The sequence below is a fragment of the Pezoporus occidentalis genome, unplaced genomic scaffold (assembly GCF_034315485.1).
Source record: "Pezoporus occidentalis ecotype Australia unplaced genomic scaffold, CSIRO_AGI_Poc_V1 ctg49, whole genome shotgun sequence".
Lineage (NCBI taxonomy): Eukaryota > Metazoa > Chordata > Aves > Psittaciformes > Psittacidae > Pezoporus > Pezoporus occidentalis.
The window spans coordinates 2,305,355-2,321,676 of NW_026915824.1; the positions used below are offsets into that span (position 1 = coordinate 2,305,355).

The 16,322-nt window shown below is 37.6% G+C and overlaps 1 protein-coding gene across 4 annotated transcripts in view; it reads right to left on the reverse strand.

The window, feature by feature from the left end:
- AIMP1 (aminoacyl tRNA synthetase complex interacting multifunctional protein 1) overlaps positions 1–16,322 on the reverse strand; it is a 35,440-nt gene that overhangs the window by 12,072 nt on the left and 7,046 nt on the right. For 3 of the 4 annotated variants that reach the window (XM_062636676.1, XM_062636679.1, XM_062636677.1), the window contains exons 2-4: positions 2,540–2,673; positions 1,701–1,814; positions 293–451 (exon numbers count right to left, since the gene is read on the reverse strand). In XM_062636676.1, the coding sequence (XP_062492660.1) occupies positions 293–451; positions 1,701–1,814; positions 2,540–2,673 (407 nt within the window). The remainder of the gene's footprint in view (positions 1–292; positions 452–1,700; positions 1,815–2,539; positions 2,674–16,322) is intronic. The other variant, XM_062636678.1, reaches the window with a different exon arrangement.

Consider the following 16,322-nt stretch of genomic DNA (forward strand, 5'->3'; position numbering starts at 1 on the left):
TGAGGTATTTGGGTGCTTTGTGGGAGGTTTTTTTTTGTTATTGTTTAAAAAAAAAAAAAAGGAGCTCAGTCACATTAGAAGAAATTCGGCATGTATCCCATGTAATTAAGAATCTGCAGCTTACCAGACAGCCTTCATTAACTTCAAGTACTTCCAAGTTTTAAGAGCTAGTGCATGACTCTTCCTATTATGGCTGTAGAAATTGTTTTTTTTCTGTACCCAAAATGATGTAAAAATGCTTTCATAAATTAAATGCCTCAACTGTCTCTCACAGCTAAGAAAACTTAATTACCTTTTTTTTCTGCTTTTTCCTTCTTTTTCTTTTCTTCATCTTCACCTTTATTTTCATCTTTGGAACCAGTAGATGATGTGACTGCTGTAGTTTGTGAAACATCATCTGAAACCGAAGCTGTAGAAATGGCTGTACCAGGAGGAACTGCGATCTGTTTTACTAAAATCAAAACCACAGAAGTTAGAAGGATTACCAGAACTTTGAACATTTAAAGTTTCTGACATAGATGAAACAGTAGAGAGAACTGAGAATTTTGCTTAAAATACCTACATCACAGCTGCTGAATAGTGAAGCACAACATTGTGAAACACATTCCAGAACTCAATCTATATATGATCATTGTGATCAGTTAAGAACGCCTTTGACTGTGTTCATCTAATTTCTGTGTTCAACTATTAAATCTGTCAAAGTAGCATACACTAATTTACTTAAAAAAAAAATAAAATCTTAATTTAGTCCTATTACCTTGTAGATAAAACAGCTAAATAAAGCTGGTTTCCCATCTTGGAAAAAAAATAATCCTTGAAACCTCTCTCAAACATAACAAATTCTGTGAAATATCCTACACCTGTCAAGTATTGCTGCAGAGTACCAGACAATGGAAAAATATTTCTCTGCATTTATATAATGCTAATCTCTCTGAAAACGGAACGCGTTGTTTTACCAGAAAAAACATTCAATACAGTTGAAAGCTAGGATCCAGCTAAATTGGATACTATCTCTGACAGCATGGGTAAAAATAGTAATAGCTGTTGCTGGCAGAAGAGGCTTTCTTTGAAAATAATTTTAAACAAAACATGCAGGATCTGAAACACTTCAGTTTTGTTTTTTTCTCCTTTCTTTTTACTACAAATTATATAAAGATGGTGCAAGATGAACAGAGCTACACAGAGGAGTGCAAAGAAGGAAAAAGTGCAATGAACGGCTGGTCTTACTAAAGCATGAAATCAACAATTCAAAACACATTGTTTCTAATTTTACATTACCACAGATTTTCTAATAAGTCACTGCCTATCTGTACTTTGAACTATGGCTTGATTTTCCATAGGGATTTTTCAGTCATGACAGATTAAAACCTTGCGAGCATCACAAAGTGTTAGACATTCAGCAATCTAAGGTACTATAAGGAGTCACTGCCATCAGTCAAATTCATGGCTAATTATGAAAGTCATTGTACAAAATCATACAGAGAAGCAGTTCCATGTCTGATTAAGGTCCAGCATGTTAGTCTTGCACGTAATAAAATGTTGGAATTGAGTAACTTGTCATAGGCATGGAACCTAGGAAAATCCAGAATTTGTAAGAAATACCACAGAGTCACATAGAGAAAGATAAAAATCAAGACAGTTCAGATCATATTTTGTGCTAAGTAGATCTATGTTGGATGAAGATAGGACTCTTCCCCCACCTCCATTTCGAATTTCTGCCTGGATCAGCTCCTGTTTCAGCCCTTCAATTTCTTTCTTCAGTTTAGCATTTTCCACACGGAGCTTCTTCTCTTCTCGGAGAGATGCCTGCAAGACTAGAGGTTTCAATCATTCATTAGGGTTCAATCATTAGGGTTCAATCATTAGGGTTCATAATTTGGCAAACAGAGGTTTGGTTGTTGTTTTTTTTTAAAGAAAAGTGAAACACAGTGAGCAAAACAAAAAAGTGGAAGCTTTCAAGGAGTATGTAATCAGAGATATTTTGTAATCCTTTTTTGTTGAAATAGCCATTTTTTTACAATACTTATGTACTCACATTGCCTCTCAATATACTAGCTTCTCAGACCCCTAAACAGACTCACAAGAACCCTCTTTGAAAAAGCTTGTTCATGTTTATAATACAGAGCACCTTAATTCATTGATACCAATATAAAAGTTGAACGTATGAGACTCTTGAGAGAAACCCAGTGGTGAAAAAGCAGTAACACATTCAGGTAAATGCACAGCCTCACACTGCTCCTGACTCCCTTTCTCCCCCCAGGTAGAACTGTGTCCTACTGAATTTGCATTATCTGTTTGTGTCATTAATCCTTCCTCATTCATGCCTTTTCAACTTCAGAATAAGCAGCTTCAAAAAAACCCCACAAACCACTAGAAAGTGAAGTAGTGCTACTGTTACAATCTTTATCTTGGAGATCTTGAATCACACTTATAAGGCTGACAACATCAGTGAAGTTGTCCATGTTCTCATTTTTTTCTACAAGGAGTTAATGTTAACCATCTGGTTAATGAGTTTATCATAAGATAGGTAATTCCTTACTAGCTTTCTCCTTGAGCAGAGCAACTTGTTGCTTGAGGTATTCAATAACTTGATCGGCCTCTGCACCCTTCTGCTCCAGTCTGTTCAGCACTGCATTGTTGGCTGCCATCTTTACCAAGAAACGGGCTGAAAACCTAGACAAACAACAGACAGTCTAAAATTAATGACTTCTTAACATAATAATGCTGCCATCTCTCACCTAAATTCAGTTGCTGGATAAGGAAATTTGATAAATGAAGAAGCTGGGCTCTCACCTCCTAATGCAAAGCCCAAACAAAAAGCAATGTTGAACAGAATCTATGTCTGACAGCTGCTTTCAAGTATTTTGAAAGAAAAGCTACTTTTCTTCCCAGCTGCAGAAAACATGTTCTTCCTTCATGAAACAAAAAATTCCACCTTCTCACAAAGGTCTGAATAAATCAGGGGAGGGGGAAGAAGGAAATAAAAGAGAAAAGGCTGGACAGCAGAATACCGTGTCCTGGTTTCAGCTGAGTAATTTATTAAATGTATGCAGAATTTTATTGAGACTAAGAAAATAGAAACATCCCACAAAAATTTCCAAACTTTTCTAATAAATTTATTAAAAATATACTGAATACTTCACACACTGTGGTTGTGCCTACATTAAGAATTCCTGTTCTTTTATTTTTAAGCAGAATTTATCAGAATTTTTACTCAGGTTGATACAACTTTTATTCCAGGTTTACACCTTCAGAGTTATTGTAGCACTGATTTCAATTCTTATTTTGTTTCCAGTAAAATGGAAGGCTGGGCACACAGTTAACAAATTCAAGAAGGAAACACAGAAGATCAGTAAACACAAGAGCACAGATAAATGCTGTTCAACCTTCTTTTAGCATGTTCAACTCCTTTTATTGGGTTTCTGTAATGTTCCAGAAACTAGCTATACCTTGTGTATAGCCCATATTTCTTGAAAGCTACCATATTTGGCTACTTCCTTCTCTGCAACATTTGCGTCTGACCACAAAAGCTTGTATAGTATCAACAGAATGATGAAATACAGTCACTCATATCTGCAGCAGATCCTTTATCAGTATCTGGATGAACAAAGAAACTGTACTAAAAGCTGGCACATCTTTAAATCAAGAAAACCGATTATAGGCGGGAAGAAAAGACACCTTGCAGATCTTCACAAATAACAGTGATACAATTCCAGTGAATTTGCCCATCAACTGCAACAAAGGGAAGAACTGGTAAGAAAATGGTAATTCAGATGCATGCATTGGCTCCTCAACCTTATCAAAGCCCAAAAATGCCTTTTCCCACATCAAAGAAGAAGAAAACATTCCATTTTATTACCAGATTATTCTGACACTATGACCTAAATCTGTTCTTAACATACCAATATGCTCTGTTAGTATTTGCCAACAAAAGCCATGCTGAAAACAAAACAGGTTTAGAAATAACTCAAAGGTGAACAGATAGAATCACACTCATGCCAGTGTTAAAGTATCACCTTACTGCGCTCTCGGTATCAACTTATATTTGATATCTGATCTTCTATTACAAAGAACTTAATTCTCCATAGCTATAGATCTTTTAAAAAAAAGGCAAAAGACAATGAATAAAACTCAGTCTAATTAAAACTTCCCAAAGTAAAATTCACAATGCCAGTGAGAGATACAGTAGTCAGATGATACATGTGGTATACTGCTCCTGCACAAAGATGAATGAACCAACATCTTGACTCCTTTGCAATCTAATAAGATCACAGTCTGTTTTACACACACTGCTTCACTTAAAGATGCAAGAGCATTATTGCCGTCACACCTTCTGACCATCCACAACAGATTTTTCTTTTAAAAGAAAGGGATTCTCATGGACAGAAAAGCTGTAAAATAATCTCCTTGGAACAGCTAAATTAATTTTAATATTCAAATTAATCTCTGCTATTAAGAAAATAATTTCTGCTTTATGCGCAGTTTGAAAACAGAGGGTTTTAAAAAGGAAAGTTATTCCAATAAGTTACTGATTTAGTTGTCAAATTGAAATAGACATAAAAACTATTATGGCACAAACCAGCATAATACAAAGTCTGGGGTATTACTGTCTGCATACCAGTAAGATTTCCTGCAAGCTACATATTCTCTCAGGGAAACACAATACTAACAGTGGAAACTTTGCCAATAACAACAGAAATGCTACAAATACTTCAAAGTGAATAGAACTGGTACATTTTATAGGTTTTAGCCAAGTTGGCTAATGAACTGAAGATCAGGAAATGAAGTTACATGATTACAACAGGTAGGCATTTTCCCAGTTGTCAAATAAATTTCTGTAAACCTAGTATTATAACAGTAACACATAGGAACAGGTATTTCCAATACTAACATAAAGAGCCAACAGGCTGAAATGAACTGCTGCACATACAACAGAGTGATAAAACTGTATCTAAAAGGGGTACATAAAAAGACAGTTAAGCCCCATCCTTTATTACAAAACACAAAGCACATTAAAAATTTTAGCACTGCAACATAAAAAGTTACAGTCAATTCATTTTTTTTTTAAGTTTTTCCGCATTTCTTTTGTCTTCTATTATGCTAATAGCCCCCCCACTCCATAGGAAAAAAAAGCCCTCAAAGCACCAACTCCTATTGGCAATACGCAAAGAAAGAAATAATATAGCTTAAAAAACATGAATCGTATCTTGTTACAGACACATTCTGAGCTATGTTGCAGAAAACATTCCAGAGGCCAACTGACAATACTGTCACTTCATACAGTGTGCCTAATGAAATGCATTCTCTTCAAACAAATTACAGTTCTGAAAAAAAAAAACAAAACAAGGAGTAGCTATATTCATACCTTCTGAAAAGGTTAACTTCCTCAAGTTAGCTGGTTAAACAGTTTCCCTTAGCTAAGGGATATTAGACCTCTGAGGACTTCGTTACCTACAAGACATTCAGAACCACTCCAAAACTGACTTGCTCCATTACAATGGAATTCAATCTTCAAATGAAAGACTCAAGTCCTGCAGTTATTATTAAGTTACATATCAAGACATAAAAGTTGCTAATTTCTCATCATTCTACTTGCTGATTAATAGAGTTGCCTATCTTTTTTAAACAGAACACATTGCCTCCTGCAGTCTTCTAAGTAGCTGCAGTAACCTTACAGGAGAAAACAAGCATTATTCTATTTTGTTTCTCTAGAACATAACACGAAAGGGTCCCCAAAATGACAAACTGTAATAAATCAAGACTTCTCATATAGTACAAATTACCCCCAAATTTCAATGTTTTACAAATACTGGTTTATCAACATTGGCCTTGATCTTAGAATATATCCAGATCAAAAACTGATGGCTTGGCTTTGCGAGCGAAGATTTGGGAAGGGCTTTAACCACGCTTGCTACAAGCATGATGACCAAGGGCAAGTGGGATATGCAAATCTGGTTGGAAAAAAGGGTGCTTAGGCAATCAGGAAGTATCTGACCAGGACTGTCATCTCCTGAGCGATTTCGAGCTACCCATGCTCTGGTCCGGCCGCATGCAGGGTTGGATCTGCAGCTTCCCATGCACCTTGCCACCTACTGTTTCGACCCTTGCCTGTCCATACAGACAAGTGAGAGTAAGCCCTTCGCCCCTGAGCAGTGGATTTTTTAGGTGAGGCGCAGCTTGCGCAGAACTGGCCCCATCCTTTAAACCTGAGGTTTAACTGCCATGGCCCAGTTAGCTAGGACGGTGACAGCAAAGTCCACAGGTCGTAGGTTTTGTAAGTGTCCTTCTTTGATGGAAGGCCATACAAGGCTAGACGAGCTCCATCAGCCCGGGTTTGAAGATAGGAGTTTTCCTTCTCCTATGAGGAAGGCCTGTCTTTGCTAATGAAGATTCAGGAAGACCTTCACCCACGCATTCTGAACAAGACTGTCATCTCCAGGGTCAGTCACAAGCAACCGATGACACAGTAGCACAAGAGGCATCTAAGCGGGATACTTAGAGGCGTTCAGTCATAAGCCTGCAGATGGTAGCCTCGCACCAAGAAGATGCTGAAAACATAAACCTTGCTATAGTTCCCTCGGCAACATTAGTATATTTTTTTTTGTTTGTTTTACAAGCAATGAAAAGCCAAATACCCATAAAATTAATGACAAGATTTAAAACTCAAACTCTAAAAACTGCGTCTGGAATCTAGCCATAGTCTGAACACATAATCAATTACTTTTCACTATTAGAAATCATTTAACAACAACAACAACAAAAAAAAAACAAACACAAAACCACAACCCAGAAATTAGAAGTCAACTTATTCCCAAAACCTAAAATAATCAGCTCTAAGCATTCTTTTTTTCCAGCTGGGGGCTTAAAAAAGTTCAGTACTTTAACGTTCTCAGCTTTTTCTTGCAATGCTTTGTTAATGTCAACACACAAAACTACTAAACACGAGATCTAACACACAGGCTGCTTATTAAGACCTACTGCCTACAGATCAACATGTTCTCCATGTATGTGTTGGGTACATCTGTGACAGTGATGAAGCTTTATTTCAGCATTTTCAACACAGTAGATTTTTATGCTGCTCACTTAGGTAACAGGCATCTTATTTCTTGTTCTCAATTTTTCCCCATGGGCCTTAATGCAACACAACCAAACACCATGTGCATTTCCGTTGGTCACGCTGAGCATATGTACAGACAAAAAGTAGATAAATTTCCTCTCAAACTATGTAAAATGAAACAAAATTACCACAACTCCTCTCTTCCTCTCTCACATAAACACTAACTCCTCCACAATACCAGGGTAAACTTCAACATCATTCTGACTCATTATTGCTCTTCACTTTGTGCTAGCTATGGAGGAATCAAGTATTTTCACATCAAAGCCAATCCTACTGATCTATAGCAAAGAGCAGACAGCAATAAGAAGATGACCCAGACAGCATAAACATATGCCTTACAGAGTACCATGTTTATGAATAGCCATCAACCAAGACCTAAGGCAAGGAACCACTACAGGAGAAAGTAAAAGCCTGAAAAAAAGTTGTTTGCTTTTCAGTTGAGAACTGCAATTCTCAACTGAAAAGAAAAAAATTAGAAGTTCGTCTCATGAAGCAGAACCGGTGGGATCAGCATTATTCTAAAAGCTATCAATGACACAAAGGTAGTATCTCCAATGTTAAATAAAGATCATTAATTTAAACTATAGAAAAACATTTAATAGCATTCCTCTTCCTAAGCTTTTGGTATTAAGTCTCAAGCAGCTTTCAAATTAAACTCCTTTTCTTCTTCCATGAGATGTTTCAAGATGCTTTATTGTGGCCAACTTCTATAGCAAAGTATTCTACTTTCTGTAAGATAGAAAGTATAAATGATCACTTTGTTTCTTTAAGAAGTGTGTTCAAAGACTTCTATCTGAGCATCCTTTTTGAGTATGGTAATTTCTGGCAGACAATCTTACAAAACCCCATAAACAGAATGTGCCAGCTGTTTGCCAGATTCTGCTTTCCTGTGCTTTGCACTTCTATGTACTGTCATGACACAGTGAATCAGATTCAAGAACCTCACATCACACCTTTTTATTCTTCAAAGTAAGGAACAGTAGCAAGCAGATCAAAACAGAAGGGAAAAAGAGTGCAACTGTTAACTTTCATTAAACCAAAGTATCACTGCAACTAGGAAACTGTAACTCATCCCCATCTTCTCCTGTCCCAGAGAATCAGGGTTCATGCTTTCCCTATTTCACTTTTTTGGTAATAAAACTTCAGATTAAGATTTCAAAATTATGAAAATTTAATCTATTAAACATGCACACCACACCCCCCTCCCCACACATAAAAAAAAAAAAGCTAACAAGAAAAAAACAACCCCCAAACAAAATAAAATAAAAAAAACAAAACACAAAAACACATCAAAACTGAGGAGAGTTACAACTGATTAGCTTTGAGATCAAATCTTAGATTTGACTTTATCATCTCCCTACTTTATTCTAATTAAAGCACAGAAGATCAGCAGCAGCTCTCAATTTCTCATCAGGGAGGCAACAGTCTGTAAAATTTAGTTACAGCTTTGCAGTAATTAGTTCCGCTGCTAGGACATTTTGGAAATCGTAATTCCTTAATTGCATAATAAAGGAAAACAGGAAGCTGTTCACAAACGTGTTCCAAAAAACTTTCCTTTTAAACCCGTATACAAATAGGCTAAGGTATCAGTAGGCAGCACTGTAATGCTGAGAAAGAAAACGGAAGTATTTCAGATATATTAGATATAACTTCTGCATTGCTTGAGACTATTTTGTCACAATCAAAGCACTATTTCCCTTGTAATACTAGAGGAAAAAGATCTAGTGCACTCCATTACACTTAAGTATCATTTCACCCACACTGAAAACACAAACACACATCAGCTATATAACTACCAGAATTAAGTATACTGTTAGCACTGTAAGGGAAAAAATGTAAGTTTCCTGAATCTCACATTGTTGAAGCAAGTTTACATAATTAAAAATACAGCTTAAGGCTCTAAGTAAATATGTGTAAATGATGAAAATGTAGATGCTCACCTGGGTCCTCCTCTGCATACAGCAAAGTAGACCTACCAAAATATTTTGGCAATGGCTAAAACACTTGAAAGCAATAACTATCAATGATAGAACAATTAAAAGCAAGCAAATGAACAAACAAAAGAAAAAAACAATCCCAACACACAACCTCACCACATATTTCTTAATCAAGATTTTGAACAATATTGATAAATTACTGTGTATAAACTCAAAATCTAGAACTTATTATTAAATAAATCATCATGAAAACTCAATTTTTGACTCTCAGTACTAGATCAATGACCTGCTACCAGGTACTAGAAATGTGGCATTATAAAAGGCAAACGTAATTTTAGCTATGACCTTTTTATTTTGCTAAACAAAGAATGCTCTTTTTAACGAGTAAAATGGAATTGCAGCCTAAAATGTAAGACAGTATTGTGAAGTACGGCAATACAATTTTGAAGACTTATAACTGCAAAATGACATAAGAATTCCATCTTTCTCATCTCCCCAAACACATGATTGAGTGATCGCTGTAACTGGGGCTTTAAATAGTTGAACAGCCTTAGCTGTTTTTCTTTAGCACTTAAATACAATTTTTAAAGTATTCATTAACTATAAACTCCCATGTAGTCAGCACTGAAAGCAATTTGCCAAGCAGCAAACTGTACAAAGTTGAACATTTCTCCCATATGTTATTTCAACTCACATCTTTTGCACTGCTAGAGTCAGAATAATTGCATTGCAGATCTCCAAACAACTAACATGTATAACACAGTTCATCCAAATAGCTGTGCCAGCCCTAAGGAATGATTTGCTAGCTCTAGAGACCACAGTCCAACCCTTTTGGCTGCCAGATAATTCAAGCTCAAACCCAGCTGCAGACAGATCTTTTAGTAGTCCTGAGAGCCTACCCCTCCCTATTTTAAAGGGCTGTGAATAGTAAAAACATACACAACCCAACCTTTTCATATTGAAAAACACTGCAACATGAAAGAAGTTGTTTTTTTAAAAAAATTGATGGAACACTGAACACACACACAAAAAAAAAAAGGCCCATCCACTGGTACCAATTTTGACACAATAGAAGCTACTCAGTAATGATTACTTTTGAAAATGAAGACAAAGCTGTCTTGGAAGAGAATGATTTATCAAAGTCACAAGCAAGTCACAGCATTAATGAAACAGGCAAAAATTGAATCTATGAGAAACAATGAATGAAGAAGACAGACATATGTTAGAACAAAGGTAGAAGCAAGAAATTTTTACTTTAAGGGTGTTATTACAGGCTTACTTTGAATGAAAATGAATTGCTTTGATCTATATGGTAGAGATCATTAGAAACTGGTCAGAAGTAAAAATTATTTTAGTATTTTGTTCAAGTTTGCCTTTCAAGACTTAGTAGATGCCATGACTTATTAATTAACCTCATCATATCTTAACAGACCACAGCTGCAACATTCAAAAAGTTAAGAGTACTTTCAATTTCATTCCCATCCTGGCTGTAAGATTGTGCTAAATTTGTATTCAGGGAGAAGTTTTACTAGTGCTTGTCTCAGTCCAATTATGAATTAACTTTGTACTCTTTCTCAGTTCTAAGCAGACACCCCAAGGACTAAACAAAGCATAGACTACATGGAGCTATGTCCAGGTTAAGGTAAGTCAAGCGATTTGGATGTGGCCTGTCACAAAGACTACATATAAAGTTGTACATAATTTATTAATCCAAGATGACTGCCCAGTAATTCAGAAGACATGGATGGCTCAAAACATGGCTCAAGAAAAGCAACTTCTTTGCACTGCTTGACTTAAGCCTTAACAGGTTACACACCCACTGCATTTGCTGGGTCCCTCGGCAGTAGAGATTCAGCCGGCTGTGCTTTATAGTGCCGTCTGAAATTTAAGTAGCAGCTCATATGCCAAAACAGTTGGACAGCTGTATGTATTTTTTTCAGCACTGTGTAACTTTTGGATCCTACTGCATTAATATTTTAATGGTAATATCAGAATCTTACAGTAAATGATCACCACATGCAGAAGGAATTCTCACGTAAATCCCACGGTGGAAAAGATGCAACACCCACAAAATGCTACCTCATTTCTTTGACCTTAAGCACCGATTTCCAAACATAAAATATATCCAATTATTTGGATCAGAAAGCTTACATTAACAAGTTTTGTTGTGGCTTTTTGGTTGGTTTGGGGGGTTTTCTGGTTGTTTATTTTTGTTTGGTTTTGGTGGTTTTTCTGTTGTGGGCTTTTCTGTTTGTTTGGGATTTTTTTTTTTTTTAGTTTAGAAAAGCTTTATTTTCTGAAACTAGGTGTATCCAGTGGCTATCACTGAATACAAAATAAAATAAGTAGCTGCTACTCATGCGTCCAAGTAACCTCACAAAACGCAAAGGCTCAATGTCCACACACAGACCACTAACAAGTGGTGTTCCTCAGGGATTGGTGCTAGGACCAATCCTGTTCTTTGTCAGCAACATGGACAATGGGACTGAGCACGCCCTCAGCAAGCTTGCTGATGACCTCAAGCTGTGTGGTGTGGTGTGGTTAACACACTGAAGATAAGGGATGCTATCCAGAGGGAACCTGACACACTTGAGACTTAGACCAGTGCGAACCTCATGAAGCTCAACAAAACGAAGTGTAAGGTCCTACACCTGGCTCGGGAAAAACCCAAGGACAGCTACAGGTTGAGCAGAGAAGTGATTCACAGCAGCCCTGAAGAGAAGGACTTGTGGTGTTGGTTGCTGAAAAGCTCAACATGAGATGGCAGTGTGTGCTCGTAGCCCAGAAACCAACCATGTCCTAGGCTGCATCAAAAGAAGCGTGACCAGCAGGTCGAAGGAAGTGATCCTGCCCCTCTACTCCACTCTCATAAGACCCTACCTGGAGTACTTTGTGCAGTTCTGGTGTCCCCAGCATAGAAGAACATGGAACTGTTGGAGTTAGTGCAGAGGAAGGCCACGAGAATGATAAAAAGGCTGGACTTGATCTTAAAGGTCTTTTCCAACCTAGCTAATTCTATGTTAAGGGGCCTAGAGCACCTCCCATCCAAAGACAGGCCAAGAAAAATTGGGGCTGCTCAGCCTGGAGAAGAGAAGGGTGCATGGAGACTGCATAACAGCCTTCCAGTATCTGAAGGGGGCTTATAAGGATGCTGGGGAGGGACTCTTCCTCAGGAACTGCAGTGACAGGACAATGGGCTCAAACTTAAACAGGAGATACTTAAGTTAGATATAAGGAAGTTATGTACTGTGAGGGTGGTGAGGCACTGGAACAGGTTGCCCAAGAAAGCAGTAAATGCTCCATCCCTGGCAGTGTTCAAGGCCAGGCTGGACAGGGCCTTGAGCAACCTGGCCTAGTGGGGGTGGTAGAACTAGATAATCTCTAAGGTCACAGTATCACAGTATGTTAGAGATTGGAAGGGACCTCAAAAGATCATCTAGTCCAATCCCCCTGCCGGAGCAGGAACACCTAGGTAATGTTACACAGGAACGTGTCCAGGCGGGTTTTGAATGTCTCCAGGGAAGGAGACTCCACAACCTCCCTGGGCAACCTCTTCCAGTGCTCTGTCACCCTCACTGAGAAGAAGTTTCTTCTCAAGTTTAAGTGGAACCTCTTGTGTTCCAGTTTGTATCCATTACCCCTTGTCCTATCATTGTTTGACTGAGTAGGGCCTGGCTCCATCCTCGTGACACTCCCCCTTTATATATTTATAGACACTAATAAGGTCACCCCTCAGTCTCCTCTTCTCCAAACTATAGAGAACCAGCTCCCTCAGTCTTTCCTCATAAGGAAGATGCTCCACTCCCTTAATCATCTTAGCTGCCCTGCGCTGGACTCTCTCCAGCAGCTCCCTGTCCTTCTTGAACTGAGGGGCCCAGAACTGGACACAATATTCCAGATGGGGTCTCACCAGGGCAGAGTAGAGGGGAAGGAGGACCTCTCTCGACCTACTAACCACCCCCCTTCTAATACACCCCAGGATGCCATTGGCCTTCTTGGCCACAAGGGCACAGTGTTGGCTCATGGTCATCCTGTTGTCCACTAGGACCCCCAGGTCCCTCTCCCCTACACTGCTCTCTAACAGGTCGTTCCCCAACCTATACTGGAACCTGGGGTTGTTCCTGCCCAGGTCCCTTCCAATCAAAACCATTCTGTGATTCTATGACAGGTGATGGACTTTACAATTACAGACACATATATATGCCTATAAAATAAAAAATATAAGCAAACTCGGCTGCATCTGGACATGTCTACAAGGTCAGCATATGCCACAGGAACTCAAAGAATCTGTAGAGCAGTTTAACCTCTAGGGTTTTACTGGGGAGCAAAAGCTTTAGATTACTGTCATAACTACATGGTAAAAAAGAAAACCATAAATCAGATAGCAGAAGATTAACCAGAACTGCTCTGAAATCTACCTGTTGATATCAAGCAGAAAACTGTTTCTTAGGTATTTCACTTATTTTTGTAACTTTATCCTCAAAAGGTAAGCATTCATACTACCTCCTTAATTAAGGGCAGGCACAGCAGTTATAAAAACATAAAGAAGAAAAATATTTACCCTCTCTCCCTAAGACAGGCCTCACTCCAGAACAAAAATGTATTTTAAAAGTCTCTCTCAAAAAACAATCTTTTTCTTTTGGGTCTGTCAGAGCAGTAAGGATAATAACCCTTGCTGAAAATCCCAGCTGCTAAAAAGACATTTTAAAGACACCTTCTCCTCAAAAAATGTGAGGAGTTTGGAAATAAGAATACTGTTAAGCAATGCATTTTGTGTCAGCAACAGTCTGCAAAATAATGGCACTTGTTAGGTAGTTCACAGCAACAACGATCCCCCTTTTCAGTTTTAATTCACAATACTCTTCACATCCAAAACCTGCCTACTAGTTACCTTATTTAGTTAAACTGTGAAATTTATTACTTTTTACATTAGTTTCAGCTTTTCTATATATAAAAGTAGCATCTTGTAGCACAGCTAAAGGAAAACAGGATTTAACCATTCAGTTAAAGCAAGTGCTAAGATTAAAAATAACCATTATGTACTCAGGAAAACATTCAGCAGACATCATGCAGATGTACAACAAAAGAATTAGCGTTCTCTAACAACCACGGTTACTGGTACTGGTTACGGTTACTGCTGGTACTTACTGAGGAAGAAACCTGACATATCCTTTTATGTGGACCAAGCAAAAGGTGAAGAAAATTAAACCTGAAAATGTGCAGGTTTATGTGTGCATGTGTCTGTGTGTAATCAATGAAAGAATGGCAAACATCTCTTAACCAGGGACAACAAAGCTCTGAGGGGAAAACTACTAGCTGAACTGCAGCTACAGCATCTTATTTACATAGGCAAAACCCTCCCACACATACTCAACACACCAGTCTCATCTCACAAATAACTGTACTTTCCAGTACTGAATTTATTCACATACAATATACAAAAATACTAATTTACCCTGTGCAGAGAAAATTATTTATTCAGCTGTGCAGTGAAAAGTCTAACTTGACTTTTAAGTCTAAAGCTGGCTGACAACAACTAATCCTCAGCAGCCAGAAGCAGTTACATGTCATTTCAAACCACATGCCAGCAGTATTCATAACTGCATATTCCCGGCATCAGCCTCAAAACTCTTTGTCAATGTAGAGTGAAGAGAGTTAAAATTCCTAGCAAGCATCTCATGTACTTAGAAAATCTTCAGATATAACTATTAATTATTGTAACCAACTACCTTTTTGATCAATGGTTTAAACTTGTGTAGTAGAAATATGCAGAATATTTTTCCCCCTTTGGAAGTAAAAGAAAGGAACTACTAAGAAAAAAAGTTTTCAGTAGATTTGCATTTCTGCAGATGAAGACTTCACTATTCTCAGCAGGAAAACAAACCAACCAACTTCTGAAGCAAAGACTGTACAATAACTACCTGTCAATCATTTCTAAATAAAGTGCAAAAAGTAAAAATTCAAAGGATGCTTGAAATAAAAATGCCAGCTTCTGCTCAGACATGGATACCCACCAAAGGGTTTATTACAACACACCTATTTCAGATCTTCTACTGATGTGAAACAAATTTTTCCAGAAGAGAATCCTTCAAATTAAAAAGAAAAAACAAAAAAAAACCCAAAACCAAACCACCAAAAACCCCCACCAAAACCAAACCACACCACATTTTCCTGCAACAGGTTTATATTTAACACAGGTCTTTTTCTTTTTAAAATTAGGATTTCTTATTAACAGAGAATCATCACTCAGATTTTATATGCTTCTTTCACATTTTGAAAAGCAAAAAAGCTTTCCAAGACTAATGTAAGCCCCATGCAAACAAATACACTATTGCAGTTATTCTAGTTGACACACAGTAACTACCTTCCCAAACCATTTTGAAAAGGTTACTTTCAGCCCGACTTGTTTTCTGTATTCTAAAACTAGAGAGGAACACCAAGAGTATTTTGGATTACCTTTTAGCACCCTTGAAAAACTCAAGCTCTTACTTCCCTTGTTAATTTAATATTGCATAGTTTACTGAGTAAATTCTCACTAAAACGTTCATGCACTGGTGCTGAAAAGAACTAAATTAGGAACATCACTGCTACTAAATACCTCTTTATGAGCACTTGATCACCCAATTTAAAAGTAAATATACTCACTAGTCCTTTGGGCACAGTCCAGAACAGCAACACCATTACTGAATTTGCAGTATGTTAGTTCAAGTAAAACTTCTGGACCACATCTTCTATAAATACTTAAGTACTGCTTGAGAGAAAGCACACCAATATTGTATATTCTAATGGCACTAAAAAGGTAGACAGTCTTGTAATTGCCTTTCAAAACCTTCTTTGTAACTGTATGTAGAGAGAAGCATTTGAGGTTTGCAGCTTTTACAGCTTCTAGGACGAAAATTATTTTCCCCTCTTTCAATACAGAGTCTGTGCAGAGAAAAGAAGAAACAAAACCCTCGTGCATTCATCTTGGACACTGAGAAGGCTGATGTCAGCTGTACGACTGACAGCATCTGACAGAAAAATTCTCCAAGCAGCTTTTGGGCAACAGCCATATTTCACCCATGGATTCAAAGCTTCTTTTGTTTCCATAGTTTGAAACTGAGCTAAATTCTAATTTTGCTCAGTTTCAAATTATCCTATTATAAATCCAACCATTTAAAGCCAATTATTTTCAATTAAAATACCTTGGGGTTTAGCACCTTCAAAACCTGCAAATTTGCTGGCAAGTTCTCAGTAAACGCTAAATTTCTAAGCTATATGTAAAGGTT